The 16,854-nt window shown below is 51.3% G+C and overlaps 1 protein-coding gene across 3 annotated transcripts in view; it reads left to right on the forward strand.

The window, feature by feature from the left end:
• The first annotated feature begins 3,388 nt into the window (after positions 1 to 3,388).
• Positions 3,389 to 16,854, forward strand: part of GDPD5 (glycerophosphodiester phosphodiesterase domain containing 5) — a 54,472-nt gene continuing 41,006 nt past the window's right edge. For 2 of the 3 annotated variants that reach the window (XM_011942012.1, XM_011942013.1), the window contains exons 1-2: positions 3,389 to 3,475; positions 15,945 to 16,121. In XM_011942012.1, coding sequence (XP_011797402.1) covers positions 16,005 to 16,121 — 117 coding nt within the window. In that variant the 5' untranslated portion in view covers positions 3,389 to 3,475; positions 15,945 to 16,004. The remainder of the gene's footprint in view (positions 3,476 to 15,944; positions 16,122 to 16,854) is intronic. The other variant, XM_011942014.1, reaches the window with a different exon arrangement.

Consider the following 16,854-nt stretch of genomic DNA (forward strand, 5'->3'; position numbering starts at 1 on the left):
TATTTTTGCCATTCAGGCCCCCCCTACTGCACCCCTCCCCCAAGCAGCATCCATCTCCCCCACTCAGCAGCAACACGACCCGTAGACCTTTACAGCATCTTAACAGAATCACCTTTTGTTCTTCAAGTTCAAGAAATGGAAAGGCCTGGCATGGTAGCGTGCCTGTAGTCCCAGCTACTCGGGAGGCTGAGGCCAGAGGGTTGCTTGAGCCTGGGAGTTCAAGCCTATAGTGTGTTATGATTGTGCCTGAGAATAGCCACTGCACTCCAGCCTGGGCAGCATAGTGAGACCCAGTCCCCAACTCATGCCTTAAAAAAAAAAAAGAAAAGAAACAGAGAAGAGTTTAACTGGAGCCTTACAGGTGTTAATCAGGAGCGAATGTTTAGGATTACAGGTCACATGAGTGTAACGTAACAGAGGCTCCTGTGTACTCTAATGAATTTATTTGTGAGTGTGTGTGTGTGTGTGTGTGTGTGTGTGATGTGTGGGGGCCCCTTTTCCCTGTGTAAGGGTGTTCGGGGGGTGAATCTTCTTGCCAATAAAGAGTTCTCTATCATACAGTGAACAATAGACAAATGATAGATCTTATGCTATAGCTAGAGTTTTACATCTAGGTATCTTAATTCACTCGTTCATTTCACTCATGTGCATTTGTTCATTCACTTAAAACCCTATATTTGCAAGGTGCAGTGACTCACGCCTGTAATCCCAGCACTTTGGGAGGCCAAGGAGGGTGGATCACCTGAGGTCAGAAGTTCAAGACCAGCCTGGCCAACATGGTGAAACCCAGTCTCTAGTAAAAATACAAAAATTAGCTGGGTGTGGGGTGTGCCTGTAATCGCAGCTATTCAGCAGGCTGAGGCAAGAGAATCACTTGAACCTGAGAGGCAGAGGTTGCAGTGAGCCGAGATTGCACCATTGCATTCTAACCTGGGCAACAAGAGCGAAACTCCGTCTCAGAAATAAAATAAAACCCTGTATTCACTTGCTCCAACCCTTCATTTCATGTAGATTACCAGGCTATAGCAGTCTTTTAGTGCAGTCCATGACCCAAGAATGAGGATCAGAGAGGGTACTGGTACTGATGTACCTAAGACGCACAGCCAGTCCACAGCAGAAAAGTCCTCAGGCCAGGCAGCAAAAAGTGGAGGGTGAGTGCCAAGTTTGAATGTCAGGTAAAATCTGAGCAGATGTTGCTGTGTCCCAATCAGCTTCCCTTCCTTCACCAGCTTCCACTACTAAGCCATCTGCCCCAGGGCACTGGGGGATCCTGCAGGGAGTTTCTGCTTGAAGAGCCTCTTCCTGTTTGGGGCCGAGCACTTCCTTCAGTGACTCACAGGCTCCCATTGGCCCCGTGCTGGGAAGGCAAGGTGGGGGTGGAGCCAGACCCCGGCGTGTCACCCTCAGCCTGAGACCCCAGCTGGGTGACCTGGCACAGGGCAGTGGGCACAGGCTGGAGGTAGGAGGAGGGGAATGGCAGGAGGATGTGAGACCATTCTGCCTCACCCAGCCTGGTGGGCAGGATGGAGAGAAGACAGAGTAGGGAGGGGGACGGCCTCCATATCAGCCAACCCCACAGGTAGTTTCCAGGGCAGCTGTGGGACCAGGTAAGGCTGACAGCAGAGCTGAGAGCCCTGAGGAGACTCTGCGGTACTTTCTTTTCTGACAGGCAGTACGGTGTGGTGGAAGGAGCACTGGGACGGAGTCATGGACTTGTATTTCTCACACCAACTTTCTGATGGTCATTTCAGTTTTCTGCCCCTATCTGGGCCTCAATATCCACGTCTGTCTGATGGGGGAGCAGTTTGATGGCTGTGGCGTTTTGTGCAGCTGATAGGTTTGAGCTTGAATTCTGGCTCTGCTGCCTTGCTGGGTGTGTTCACTTCTCAGAACCTCCATTTCAAAATCTGAAATAATAGTCACTTTAAGTGTTTTATGTATGGTAACTAATTTAATCCCCACATTGACCCTATGGGGTAGGTTTTATTATTTGTAGTATTTTATACCTAAGGAGATTGAGGCACAGAAAGATTAAGTAATTTGCCCAAGGTCACATAGTAAGAGCCAAGATTCTAACTTGTGTAGTTTGACTGCAGGTCCCATGCTCTTGACTCATTCTGGCCTTGCTACTCAAATTGTGGCCCAGGGACCTGCAGCATCAGCATCACCTGGGAGCTTATCAGAAATGCAGAATCTCAGGCCCCAGCCTAGACTTACTGAGTCAGACAGCATTTTAACAAGTTCCCTAGGTTTCTAAGGTCCAAGGCCCCAGGAAATATAAATAGACCATGGCTTCTCAAACATTAAAGTTTAGAGGAGAAGCCACTGGTCTATTTATATTTCCTCTGCCACTTAGGCCTTAGGATCATTGTAGGGGGTAGAGGAAATAAGTATGTTTTATAAACTGTAAAGTGCTGTACATTTAGGGCACTGTGAGAAACCTGGGGACTGGAGGTGCAGAGGGGCAGGCCTGGTAGTGTCCCAAGTACTGATCTCTCAGTGGCTGTCATTTCCCAGCTGTCTCTGAGTCCAGCTCTGTCCATCTCTGGTTCACACATGGAGACGTGTGTTTGGCTGTGTGTTTCTTGCTGGTGTGTGGCTCTAGAGTCCAGTTGGGTTGGAGAGAGTTGTCATATTGGCACCAGGAGGCTCAGGTCCCAGCCCTGGCTCTGCCTCTGTGTGATGTAGATAGGCCTCCGTCCCTGCAGCCTCAGTGTCCCTAGTAGACAAGGTGTTAGCATCCTCTGAAGCCTGCAATGCTGACCTGCAGTCTCCTCCGCACCTCTCCTGGCCCCTCTGCTTCCCATGGCCTGTCGATACCATCTCTTTTCCCAGTTCCTGGGCGGGGGGGTTGCCCTGCTGGCTGCAGGAGCTGGCGATGGGGGAGGTGGTGCATGAGTCAGAGCTCAGGCACGTAATTGTGGTGCCCCAGATCCCACCTCCGGGCTACCGTCCTTCCCTTAGCGGCTGCTTTAGAAGAACAGCTGGTTTGGCAGCTACCTCAGAGAAGCAGGTCCCTGGGCAGCGTGAAAGGGCCTCTGCCCTCAGGGTGGCTGAGCTTTGGATCCTGGGTCCGTGGGTCCTGGAGGGGCAGGAGTGGTTCAGGGAACAGGTTGTATGAGTTGGGCCTAGGGCTGGTTTGTGGGCAGCATGCGTGGAGGTGGATTGCATGTGCCGGGTTTCGTGGCTGGGGATTAGATCACGTATGTCCTGTTAGCCCTCCCACCAGCTTTGTGGCTTCCCCAGGGCAGGGACTTGGTGTCACCCATCACTGGGCCCCACACTCAGCATGGGATGGTCGCTCACTAAGGGTCAAGTGACTAAGTGGGACAGTAGAAGGCAGGATGAACTGATGAATGAACTCACTGGGTTTATCCCCTTTTCCTCTCAGCTCTCCCAGTGAAGTGATACCACCGCCTCTGTGGACAGGACACCCCCAGGAGCCCAGCTCGCAGCCACTGGTACCTTCTTCCAGGTAAAGAGAAAAGGAGGGAGGGAGAAAGGAGTTCAAGACAGGCTGCAGAGGGCAGCTGTCTGGGTTCTTACACAGTGTCCACCTCCCCCATCGGGGCAGCACTCTACGGTTTATGAAAAGGCATAAATGGGATTATTGTCCCATTTTATGGACAGGAAAAAACTGAAGCTCTGAGTAGACTTGTCTCTTGCTTAGTACAGTGTTCCAGGTACTTGTCTGAGAGCCCATGAGGCTGATACCATGGTTATCCCCGCTTTAGAGATAAGGAAGCTGAGGTATAAAGGCATTTAGAAACTTGCTCCATTAAATACATGGTAGAGCTGGGTTTCAAACCGAGCCAGGTCGCCAGGCACGGTGGCACGCACCTGTAGTCCCAGCTACTTGGGAAGCTGAGGCAGGAAGATCGCTTGAGCCCAGGAGTTCGAGTTGCAGTGAGCTATGATTGTGCCACTACACTCCAGCCTGGGTGACAGAGTGAGACTGTCTCTAAAAAAAAATAAAAATAAATAAAAACCCAGGCAGACTGACCTCTTCACAAACCCTGTGATTTACTGCCCCTCAACAGCCCAGCATTAAACTAAGTTTCCTTGACCTCCAATCTGAGGGTTGAAGGGGCTCCCAACTCCAGAGAAGATTTATATTTTAAAAGAGAATCCTAGAGAAAGTGATGCTTCCTCCAAAGGAATGAATGACAAATAGTGGATTTGGAGGCCTTATATCATGGAACTGGCATGAACCTTCAAGGTGGGCCAGCCAACTCCTGGGACTTTCTTCCTCAGCATTCAAGCAAGCTCGGTTTTCATTGGTCACCAAGGTGAAACCTGGACATTTGAAGGAAGAGAGGAAAAGTTTAGGCCCCAGGTTCTCCGACATGCCTGGAAGCAGGGAGACTGCTGCTCTTTGCAGAAGACTGTGAAGAGTAGCAATGTTCATGACAGTGATGAAATTAGTATCCTGTGCTAGATCTGAGGTCATCTTACACTAGATATGGTATAGAAATGTGCAAATGGATATCAGAGGTTTAAGAAAAATTTGTGAGAGAAAAGTACCTAATTTAGTCTTCTTTTTTTTTGTTTTAGTAACTTACTTTTTTCTGTAAATTGGGAAAAGGCTAATTATTATTCAGAGGCAGAATTCAGGCTTTCAGAAGTGGCTCTGCAGTTGTGTGGTGTAAGATGCTTTGATTGGTTCCTTTTTTCCTTCTGTCTTGCATTTAACCAGCTTTTTGACTGCCAGCTAATTAGGTACCTCCTTGGTGCCAGGCACAGTGCAGGGGACATAGGTCCCCTATACAGTGACTCTTCTAGCAAGGACAGGGCCTGGCATATCTTATGTCCCCATCACCAGGTGTGGGGCTGCAGACACTATAGGTCTTCAGAAAAGCTTGGCCAAGTGGATCAGAAGTCTGAACCTGGGGAAGCTCTCAGTCTGGCGGGCGAGGCAGCCACGGAAGCAGATAATTACAGCACACTGAGGCCTGTGATCATTCTCAGGAGCTCTGCCAGATGATGTGAGCACAAAAAGGAGGAGGCAGTGGGCTTTTGTTGGGGGGAATTAGCCCAAGCTTTGCACGGGGTCTGTTTGTTAAGATGGATGGGATTTGGATTGGGATTTGGGGAGGGCTTTCCTGGCAGAGGGCCCAACCTGAGTGAGGCATGGAGGTGGGAAAGCTGGGTAGGTGTTGTCTTTGGAGCACAGTGGTACAAGGAGGGGCAGGAGAGGACAGAGACAAGATTGCTCTGTACAAATCTCCACTGTACTCACGCTCCTCCTCCTCCTCCTCCGCCCTTTCATTTACTTGGTGTGCCCCACTTTCCCACTCCCCCTTCCCTGGGACTGAGGAAGAGCCATCAGAAAAAGCCAGCCTGGCCCCTGCGGCTGAGCCACTGGGCTCCTGGAAGGGGCTTGCACAAGTCAAACTGAGGGTGGGGGATGCTGAAAGTCTCTGCTGCCCCTGAGTAGTTGTCCCAGGGCCCTTCACTCTCTCTGCCTGCTCCCCAGAGAGCCTGTCAGTGTCACTGGGGGAGAAGGGAGTGGGGGCAGGATCTCTTCTTAGGATGGCCTTCCTACAGTCCTGTTGGCTTGGAGAAAACTACTCAGCCCTCCAGGGAGGGAGGGGCCTGTCACTAGGAGTATGTGAGCCTAGGGAAGCCACTGGCTAGTCTGGAGAGACTGGAGAACCACCAGTAGGAGTGGCACAGGGGATTTCTGAATGGAAGGGGAGGCTGAATGGAGTGCCTCCAGGACTTTGGTGCCGTTACTTTGTGACTTAGCAGTCTGAAATCCAGGGATAGTTTGAAGATGCCAGTTGAATTGTTCAATGAGGATTCCATGACACTGTGAGTCTTGGGTGAAGTGATTCTAGAGCTCCAATATAGGGCATTTGGAGCCTGAGATTTTGAGTTCTGAGATGCTAAGCTGTGCCCTCTGGGAAAGGCCAGGTCACTTTTGGTGACTGCTCAGCCCAAGCTCATAGCCCTGACCTGGGAAAGAGAAGTCCTTTCTGTACCAAGAGAACCCAAGGCCCCTGGGCAGGCTCCTGAGCTGGGGAAGAACTAGTCTACCCTCACCTCTGGGCCCTGCCAGCCTCCTCGCGAGAGGAATGGCAATCAGAGGTCTCTTGGGACAGAAGTGTTGGGTAAACAGGAGGCCCTGGCATCACCGTGGAAAGAGATTAATAGTGACCCTAATTATGGCATGATTGATTCTTGGAGGCTCCGGCTGAGCCCCAGCCTTGGCCACTGAGTAACATTTCCCCAGAATGAGCAGGCTTGCAGGGCCTGGGTGGCACAGACCCCACCTGCCTCTTCACCTCAAGGCCTCTCTCCCTGCCTCCTTCCAGGCACCTCTTCCCCAAGCCTCTCCCAACTGGAAGCTGCCTGCCCCTGTGACTTAGACTTCCTTCCTGCCCCTAGGTCTGGTTACCTTCTCTGCAGATTCCATTAGAATCTAGGGCTTCTCCGAGGCCCAGAGAGGTAGAGCGACTTCACCAAGGCTGTACAGTGAGATGGTGGCAGCTGGGATCTCTCTGTTCAAGCCATCAAATGAGGCTATGCAATGGAAAATAGACTGAATCGTGAGTTACCTGCAGGAGGCTGGGGCTGTAGAGCATAGGGCAGGGCCGGGGATGAGTGGGTTCCACATTTCACTGGTTGGGCTCTTTCTGGAATCTTTCCTGTCTCCCCCACCTCCAGCCCTCGTCCTGGGGCCAGAAATTCATTTTGTAGGTTTGGGTTTGGTTGTTTTGTTTTGGGAAACGGTCCACTCGGTGAGCTGTTGGGGGTGCCCTCTGCCCTGGGAGAAGCCCCAGTCACTGCCCTCCCTGCCACCTAGGCTTCTGCTGTGCTGTCTCCTTACCTAAAATGCCCTTCCTTCTCCCCTTTGTGCTGCAAATCTTTTCTCATTTCTGAATTCTGCATAGATCTCACCATCTCCCGGAAGCCCCTACACAGTGGTCAGAAAACACAGAGTTGTGGCATCCAGAAGAGATCGTGACCCAGTCAGGAAGGGCTTCCCGGACGAGGGGCTACCTGAACTGAGATGAGCAGGAGTTCGCCAGGCATTGAGGATAGGCAGAGGGGCCCCAGGGCTAAGGTGGTTTCACAGGCACAGCTGGGTTGGGAGCAGTGATGGATGAAGTGGTAAGGAAGGACCACAGAAAGGCCTGCTCCAAGGCCATGATCCTGGAGCCCTATGGAAACGAGTCACCATGACCCTGCACCTTTCATGCCTGGCATTTTACTGTAAGGGAAGTTTGGGGTCATCACTGTTTGTGAGTCATCTAGGCCACAATGTACCTACACCTTGATCCCTATCAAAGATGGTGGAGGCTCTTGGGCAGGGCCAGAGGTCTGCCCTGGTGCTCAGGATGACCAGGTGCCTAACTTTGTTATGGGCCTTCCTGCCACTTTCATCCACGTTTTGAACTGCATCCTAGGAGAGTGACTGTCAGGATGCCCAGTGATTAGCCATGGGAGCAGGGGGGAGCTCTTCCCCAGTCAGACCAGGGAGAGATCAGGGGTTGGCCTTCCCTTTTCCTCAAGCAGCCCCCTCTCTGCTTTGCTACTGGGGGTGAGGAAAGAGCAGGTAGATAAAGGGTTTTAGAAGTTGAGTGCTGGAAAGGCCCTTGGAGATCAGCCGAGGGTGCTCAAACCCTCCCATGATACAGATGGGAAAACTGAGGCCAGAGGCTTGGGGCGGTCACTCAACCCACTGGTGTTCGAGCTAAGCCTCAGACCATCATCCCAGGGCTGGGCTGGGGTTGAGGCCCAGCGAGGACAGCCATGGCCGAGGAGAAGGGGGGTTTCTCTCCATCTACTTGCTTGCCCCCTTCCCCAGGGCCCTAGCACAATGCCAAAGGTCGGCCTCCCATCCCCACCAATCCTGGCACTGTTGGGGGTTTTTCCTTTCCTCCCCAATGTTCCTAGACTCATTCTGCCTATGCTTTCCTGATACCAACCAAAATATTGAGCTTGGTCCTTTGAGGTACAATTTTCAGTTATACAGGTGCTGCAGCTGGCATTGACGTGGAAGGGGATAGAAACGTGAACAGGCCCGCCCTGTGAGGCTGCAACCATGGAGAGTCTGGACTTTAGAGTCAACAGCCCTGGGTTCAAATCCTCCCTCCTCCGTGATTAGCTGTTTGACCTTGGGTGAATTACCTAACCTCTTGGGTGCGCGCATGCGCATGTGTGTGTGTGTGTGTGTGTGTGTGTGTGTCTGTGTATTTAATACTCTTTTTCAAAAGCAGTTTTAGGTTTGCAGTAAAATTGATTGGAAAGTACAGAGAGTTTCCATGTACCCTCCTCCACATTCTCCCTCCCCACAGTCTGGCTTATTCTTTTACATCTTATATTAATAAGGTACATTTATTACAATTGATGAACTAATACTGGTTAATTATGATTGACTAAAGTTCATAGTTTACGCTATGGTTCACTCCTTGTGTTGCACACTGTATGGGGTTTGACACATGTCCATCATTACTGTGTCATGCAGAAGAGCTTCGTGGCCTCAAAATTCCTTGAGCACCACTTATTTTTCCCTTCCCCCTGAGTCCCTGACAGCCACTGATCTCTGTACTGCCTCCACAGTTTTGCCTTTTCTAGAACGTCACTTAGTTGGAATCATGCAGTATATAGCTTTCCAGATTGGTTTCTGTCACTTAGCAATATGCTTTCAAGGTCTCTCCATTGCTTTTTGTGGCTGGGTAGCTGACTCCTTTTTATTGCCAAATAATATTCCTCATTGTGTGGAATGCACTGCGGTTGGTTTGCCCATTCTTTCAGGCCCACATTTGCAATCTGTTAGGTAAGACCATTGGTCTTCGCTCAGAAAGGTTGTCAAGGGGAGGGAATGCCTATGCAGTGCTCAGCACGGTACCCAGCAATGACCTGGAGTGCCAACACCACCCAGCAGCAAGTGCTAGCACATCAAACAGTAACCATTGTGGCTGGTAGTCCTCACACTGTACATATGTTAGCTCAGCCAATTCTTTTTATTATTATTTATTTATTTATTTATTTATTTTTTTTAGAGATGGAGGTCTCACCATGTTGCCCATGCTGGTCTTGAACTCCCGGTCTCAAGTGATCCTCCTGCCTCGGCTTCCTCAAAGTGCTGGGATTACAGGCATGAGCCACAGCACCTGACCTCATTCAGTTCTTGAACACATTTATTGAGTGCTTAACACCTGTTAAAAGCTGGCAACACAGTGAATATCCTCATACCAATCAAGGTTTGGAATTGCAAACAACAGAAACAATTCAGGTTAATTTGGCAGAAGAGTTCCTTGGAAGGAACTAGAGTTGTTTCCAGAATCTGAGGGGTCTGGAGACCCATGTCTGGGTAGGAGTGGAGGGGACCCAGGTACAGCCAAGGTTTCCAGGCTGTCGTCCCCTCTGGTGCAGCTGCCACTGACCTCGCAGCACCTCACAACTAGTGCAGACATTCATGTGACTTCCAGACCTGGGCACTTAAACAAAAAAAAGTTTTATTGAGATAAAGTTCCCAACCATCACCACTAATTCCAGGACATTTTCTTTCTTTTTTTTTGGGTTGGGTGGTGGCCTGCAGGGTCTCACTCTGTTGCCCAGGCTGGAGTGTAGTGGCACCATCTCAGCTCACTGCAACCACCACCTCCCGGGTTCAAGTGATTCTCCTGCCTCAGCCTCTCAAGTAGCTGGGAATACAGGCGTGTGCCACTACCGCCCAGCTAATTTTTGTATTTTTAGTAGAGACAGGGTTTCACCATGTTGGCCAGGCTGGTCTTGAACTCCTGACCTCAAGTGATCCACCCGCCTCGGCCTCCCAAAGTGCTGGGATTATAGGCATGAGCCACCGCGCCTGGCCAGGGACATTTTCACCAGCCCAAAAAGAAACTCCACACTTATTAGCAGTCACTCTGCCTTTCCTCCCCAATCCTCCCAGACCCTGGCATTCACTGACCTACTTTCTGTCTCGGTATTTGCCCATTCTGGTCATTTCTTATACATGGAATCATACGATATGTGGCCTTTTGTGAACCTGGCATGACGTCTTCAGGATTCATGTTGTCGCATGCCTCGATTCCTTTTTATTGCAGACCTGAGCACTTCCATGTATTACCCCATTTAGTCCCCATTCCCCAGATGGGTAAAGTAAGGCTCAGGGAGAGGCAGTGACCTGTCCAAGGTCACATAGCAAGTCAGTTGAGGGTGACCAGACTAGAATCCAAGCACTTCATGATCAGAAAAGGGGCTGGGAGCAGTGCAGTGCAGTCTGGGGGGCACAGCGTGGGCCTGGCAGTTATGGAAGGGAGAAAGGGTAGGGGAGTGGCAGGTGCGTCCCGAGATGTGAGGATGGGACAGGACGCTGGAGGTGCACGCCCATCCCCAGCATCCTGTCTCTGCTCCATAGTGGGTGTTTACTCTATCTCAGGCACGGACTCTTGGAAGGCTTTTCCCTGTGCAAGCAGGAGGCTGTGCAAATTCAGGGATTCTGACAGAAAACAGGACTTTGGGCTGGGGAGGGGCCTTGGACATTAGGCTCAGAGGTGAGAGCGTTCTCCTGTCCCAGAGCCAGCAGTAGCTCTTGGCAAGGGATTTCTTGGGAACTTGGCTGGTATCAGCAACCCTGGGAGGTAGCTTGGAGAAACTGATTGGACCTAAGTAATGCCATTATCCCTGGCAGGAAAGGGAGGGGAGGTGATGGGCTGGTGAGGGATGGCGGAGAGAGTCCCGTCTCAGAGCTTGTCCCTGCTGCCAAGTGTGGTGTGAGCAGCATGCCTCTGTTAGCAGAACTTCTGGGCACTTGTCTGAAGTATGGTCCAAGAAGTCCCCTAGTGCTTCCTGCTCTTGCTGCCCTGTGTTGCTCCCTGGGGACATGGGGTTAACGCAGACCATCCCATGGGGGAGGCAGGCATGTCCATGGTGCTCTCACAGTGTGCCCAGTTAAGAGGGAGGGACATGCCAGGGATATGGGAGGCTGGGGAGACCTCTAACCAAACTGGGCCTCCATGGAGGAGGGAACATCTGACACTTGAAGGATCAGGAGGTGTTCACCAGGTGAAGGGAGGCAAGGCTGGAAGAGCAGTAGGGGTTAGATCCTGGTCACTGCCTGTTAAGAAGTTCAGTCCAGCTGCAGGTGAGAGCTTGGATTGGAGGGATGGGGCTGACAGCAAGGAATCTGGAGCAGTCCCCAGCCAGGGGAGATGAAGCCTTGAATAGGGGGAGTGGCTATGGGGATGGCGAGAAAAGGGCCTTAAAAAAAGGGTGGTAGAGGGCAGTGTGGCTGAACTGGGTTTGCAAGGCCTGGGTGACAACCCTGGAGACATCCAGGAGCTGCTGGCTGTCTCGATCAGAGGCAGAGCCTGGGTGGCCTTGGCAGCACCTGGTAACTGAAGCCGTGGGAGTGGACAAGATGGCCGTAGCCAGGAGAGCATACAGAAGAGAAGAGGTTTGCCTCCCAGAGAATCCCCTACAGTTATGAACAGGATGAAAATGCACCTTGGGGAGAGGAGACTCTGAGAGCCAGAATCAGTGAAGTTCTGGGCCGAGGCATGACGCACACACTTCTACTTCCCTCTTTTCTAGGTTTGAAGTGGAATTTCCATTCCTGGATGGGTTGTAATGTGCAGGCGTGGGGACAGGGGAGGGGCAGGCAGAGGACATGTGGGAATTAGTCCCGGGGCAGGGGAGTCCTGGGAAAAGAGTGTGAAGGCAGGGGAACCTGGGGTGGGATCCCACATGCATTGCAGGATGTCCACCTGTTGTACCTCAGCGTTGCAGTACCTGCTGGCACCTTTCCCTCACCCTGCCCCCAATTGTGTGTCCTATAGAAGTCAAGGCAGAAGCTGTTACTCGCTTTTACAGATTCAGAAACCAAGGCTCAGGGAAGAGCCTGAGTGGCCCCAGCCACAGAGCAAGTCAGTGCGAGGCAGCATAAAGCTAGGCTTCTTTCCGCATTGCACCTGCCTCCTCCCTTCCTGGGGAGGCTGGGGCAGATGTAGTGGCTGACATGACAGTAGAGACTCCCGTCTGGGGAGTGCACAGGGTAAGATCTGGCTCCCCTGGCTGTGGACCCTGGCCTCCCACACCTGCGGGAAGGCTGGGAATGTGGGGGTGCCTATGTGGGCACGCAACGCTCCCCAGATCTTCTGGAGTATAGTAAAGCTGAGAGCACCCCACACCAGCCCCCACCCACGGTCTCCCCAGCCCCATGGGAGCCAAGCTGTGTCCCCAGCCCAGCCTGCCCCCAGGCCCTGGCTCAGGGAAGCCCCAGCAGCTGCACCATAGTCCACATGCCTCCCCAGGGCTCCCCGAGACAGAGGCTGCAGCAGTCCATTCCCAGCACTCAGGAGACTCCAGGTCATTCAGTATTCCAAGCAAGCCCCTAATGCATCTTCCCCCTCAGACTGCAGGCTGTAATGTCAGCACTGAGGTGAGGTCAGCATTGGGTGGTGGTGTTGGAGGGATAGGCGGAGGCCCTGAGTGAGGCCTGGTGATGGAAGTAGTGAGTGGGCCTGAAGCCCAGTGTGCTCCTACAGTGCAGCCCCTGGGGCTTTGGAGAGTGGCATCTTAGGAGCTCATCTTCCAGGCCTCAGCTCAGTGCTGACTCCGGGGAGCATACTCTGACCCTCCCTGCACCATGGTCAGTGCCCACAGGCTCCCTTTCCTCCCTTCATCATACACTGCACTTACCATACGGCTCGTGGGCCATTAGAGTCCAGTGACTTCAGGAGTCTGCAAACTTTCCCTCTGAAGAGCCAGACAGTCAGTATTTTAGGCTTTGCAAGCCATATGGTTTCTGTGGCAACTACTTAACACTGCAGTTACAGTTAAAACAGCCATAGACAATACATAAATGAATGAGCATGGCTGCGTCCAATGAAACTTTATTTATGGACACTGAAATTTGACTTTCATGTAATTTTCATGTGTCACAAGATATTTTTGTTTTGACTCTCACAACCATTTAAAAACGTAAAGACTATTCTTAGCTTTTGGGCTGTACAAAAATAGGCGGCAGATCAGATTTGGCAGGCCCATGGGTTAGAGCAAGGTCCCTGGAGCCAGCCTGCCTGAGTATGAATCCTGGCTCTGCTGAGTGACCTTTGGTGAGTGGCTCAACCTTTCTGTGCTTCAGAGTTCTCATCTATAAAATGGAGATGATGATGATGATACTTTGGGGATGTAACATGGTGCAGTCACATTGGAAAACAGTTTGGCAGTTCCTCAAAAGGTTAAACATAAAAGTTACCGTATGATCCAGATGTGGTGGCATACCCCTGTAGTCCCAGCAACTCAGGTGGATCACTTGAGCCCTGGAGTCTGAGGTTGCCATGAGCTATGATTGCACTACTGCACACCAGCTTGGGCAACAGAGCAAGACCTTATCTCAAAAACAAAAGTTACCATATGGCACAGCAATTCTTTTTTTTTTTTGAGATGGAGATTCGCGCTGTCACCCTGGCTGGAGTGCAGTGGTGCGATCTTAACAACCTCTGCCTCCTTAAAATCACTCCTTAAGCGATTTTCCTGCCTCAGCCTCCTGAGTAGCTGGGATTACAGGCACCCACCACCACACCCAGCTAATTTTTGTATTTTTAGTAGAGATGGTTTTCACCATGTTGGCCAGGGTGGTCTCAAACTCCTGACCTAAGGTGATCCGCCCACCTAGCTTCCCAAAGTGCTGTGACCAGCAATTCTATCCCAAAAGAAATGTGTACCCAAAAGAAATGAAAACAAACATTCACACAAAAAACTCATTCATAGAAGCATTATGTATAACAACCCAAAAGTGGTAACAACCCATATGTCCTTCAGCTGATCAATGGGTAAACAAAATGTGGTAGATCCGTACAATGGAATGTTAGACATAAAAAGGAATGACATGCTGATCCGTGCTACAACATGGATAAGCCTTGAAAATATTATGCTGCGTGAAAGAAGCAAGACACAAAAGGCCACATATTGTATAATTCCATTTATATGAAGTCTCTAGAATAGGCAAGTCTATAGAGACAGAAAGTGGATGAGCAGTGGCCAGGGCCAGAGGAGTGAGGCCAGGGTAAATAGAGAGTGACAAGTGCATGAGAAGTGTGCAGGGGCGGCGTGGGGGTTGTTAGGATGGTGAAACTGTTTTGGGATTAGATAGTGGTGATGATTGTACAACTTGTGAATATACCAAAAATTGAATACTGTATATTAAATACTGAATTGTATACTTTAAAAGGGTAAATTTTCTGGTATGTGAATTATATCTCCATTTTTTAAATGTGAATACTTCCTTCCTTCCTAGGGCTGCTGTTACAGTTTCTGCATGGAAAGCATTTGGAACAATGCCTAGTTGTTCCCCTCTCTGGCCCTCTCAGGGCCCTAGGAGTCTTTGTGTGTCCTGCTCACATTGTCTCCAGGGCCTCGGATAGGGCCTGGTACAGAACATATGACTGAATTTCTGGAGTCCCACAGGCCAGGGTTGGAGTCCTGACACCTCAGTATAGCTGTGTACCTCTGGGCAAATAGTTTCTCTGTTCTGAGTCCTGGGTTTGTCATCAGCAAAATGGAATAAGAATAACTCACAGTGGTGTGGAGGACTGGATGACACCTGATACTCAGGGCGTGTGAGGTGCCCCAAGCTCATTGCCACATGGTCACACTTGACCAACACTGGCCCCCGGAGGCTGTGGCTCCCACAGATATTTCCAGGGTGCTAAGCAGGGCTGAGACAGTAGCTCCTGGCAGCCACACTTCAACCCTCAAGACACCTCTTGCTGCTATACCATCTTCCCATAGGCCCCACCCGGCTAGGAGGCTCCCTGTGTCTGGAGAATGAATACTTTGGGGCACTAGAGCAGTTCCTAGATTGACTACAGTCCAGTTATGGGACAGTAGCCAGGCATTGCTCCTTGTTCTCTGAGCCTCAGTTTGTTAAACTGTCAAATGGGTTTAGGACACAGAACCTGCCACTTCATATGGTTGTGCTGAGATGGAACAATGAATGTGAAGTCGTTACACGGTGCCTGGTGTATTTTAAGTGCTCAACACATCTCAGCTTGTATGATAATTTCTTCTGAAATGTTTATTTTGAAAGTCTGCTATGTGCTAGACACTGTTCCAGTTACTAGGAATACAGCAGAAAATACAACAGACAAAAATCCTTGCCTTCATGAAAACTGCATTATAGTAGGGTAGACAGGAAAAATAAACAAGTTATATTTAAGGACATGATTGAGAAAACAAAGCTGAGAATGTGGGAAGGAGCTTAGGGAATGTGGGAAGGGGCTACAGTTTTACAGAAGGTGATCCGGGACAGTCTTACTGAGAAAAGGACATGTGACCTGGTGCCATGGCTCATGCCTGTCATCTCAGTGCTTTGGGAGGCCGAGGCAGGCAGATAACCTGAGGTCAGGAGTTCGAGACCAGCCTGGCCTATATGGCAGAACCCCCATCTCCACAAAAATACAAAAATTAGCCAGATGTGGTGGGCACCTGTAATCCCAGTTACTTGGGAGGCTGAGGCAAGAGAATTGCTTGAACCCGGGAGGCAGAGGTTGCAGTGAGCCGAGATCGCACCACTGCACTCCAGCCTGGGTGACAGAGCAAGACTCTATCTCAAAAAGAAAAGAAAAGAAAAGGACATTTGAGCTAAGACCTGAAGAGAGGAGGGGAAAGAGGAGGAAGCCGTGCAGGTTTCTAAGGGAAGAGCATTCCAGACAGGGGACAGCAGCATGCCAGGCCAGTGAAGAACATGGAAGAGGTCAGGAATGACTGGAGGAGAGGGAGTAGGGAGGAGGAGGGCCTGGGTGGGAGGCAGAGGACAGGTCCTTGGGGACCTGCAAGGGCGGGCCTGTGACTCCAAGTGAGACGGAGCCCCACTGCAGTGCTTTGAGCAGGGGTGGCCCTCCCTGACCTAGGCTACGATGACTTGCTATGTGGTGCCTGACTCTTCACCCTTCCCCTGCCTCACCGCCCTGTGCTTCCTCCTGCAGGACCAGCTGGGGGCCTCCATGGGCGCCTGAGGGCCAGGCGCCAGGGCTGCAGGCACGAGTATGGTGAGACACCAGCCCCTGCAGTACTACGAGCCACAGCTGTGCCTCTCCTGCCTCACAGGCATCTACGGCTGCCGTTGGAAGCGCTACCAGCGCTCCCATGATGATACCACGCCGGTGAGCCACCCTGGAACAGGGTCGAAGGGACCCAGTGAGCCCCAGCAAGCCTGAGGGGCTGGGGGAGGGGTCTTACCTCTGTCTCTGCTGACTCGCTCTGGACAGGCCAATGGCCTTTCTGGGTTTCAGTTTCTCCCTCTGTAAAATGGGCTCATAGTAATTCCTGAATCTGCTGACCAGGAGGGCCAGAAGGAGTTCGTCCCGTTGACAAGTTGTTAACTCTCCTCTGACACTGTTGAGGTTAGGCTGCTCCAGAAGGGAAGGGTCACCCCAAGGTAAGCAGAAGTCCTCAGCTTTCTGGCAGACCCTGACAGGCAGGCAGGCAGGCAAACAGGTGGGTGCTGGAGGAGAGAGTGAGGAGGTGGGCCCAGCCATCCTGGAGCCTGGGAGCTGGCAGGGCCATGGTCTGGCACCAGGGCTCAGTCACCTGAGCCACAGGCTTGCCAGAGATGGCAGCAGGTGCACAGCCGGATAAAGAAAGCCTCCTTCAGTGCTGGGCTCCCCAGGCCAGACCTAAGCTGCACTCCTGTCCCTGGGGCACTGTCAGCCGGTGGATCTAGTTTCTTCTCTGAAGGAACCCAATTCCTGTGTAGTGTTTATCTAAAAGCTTTACTGTCTGGAGAACAACTTTCCTCCTCCTTCCTGCTTGTCTGAACAAAGAAGCCAGCCTCTAAATTCAGCCAGCCCCAGAAGAGGCTGGAGTGGCCAGGGGATGGCAGGGTGTGGGCGGCGG

Source organism: Colobus angolensis, unplaced genomic scaffold (genome assembly GCF_000951035.1).
Source record: "Colobus angolensis palliatus isolate OR3802 unplaced genomic scaffold, Cang.pa_1.0 Scaffold205, whole genome shotgun sequence".
Classification (NCBI taxonomy): domain Eukaryota; kingdom Metazoa; phylum Chordata; class Mammalia; order Primates; family Cercopithecidae; genus Colobus; species Colobus angolensis.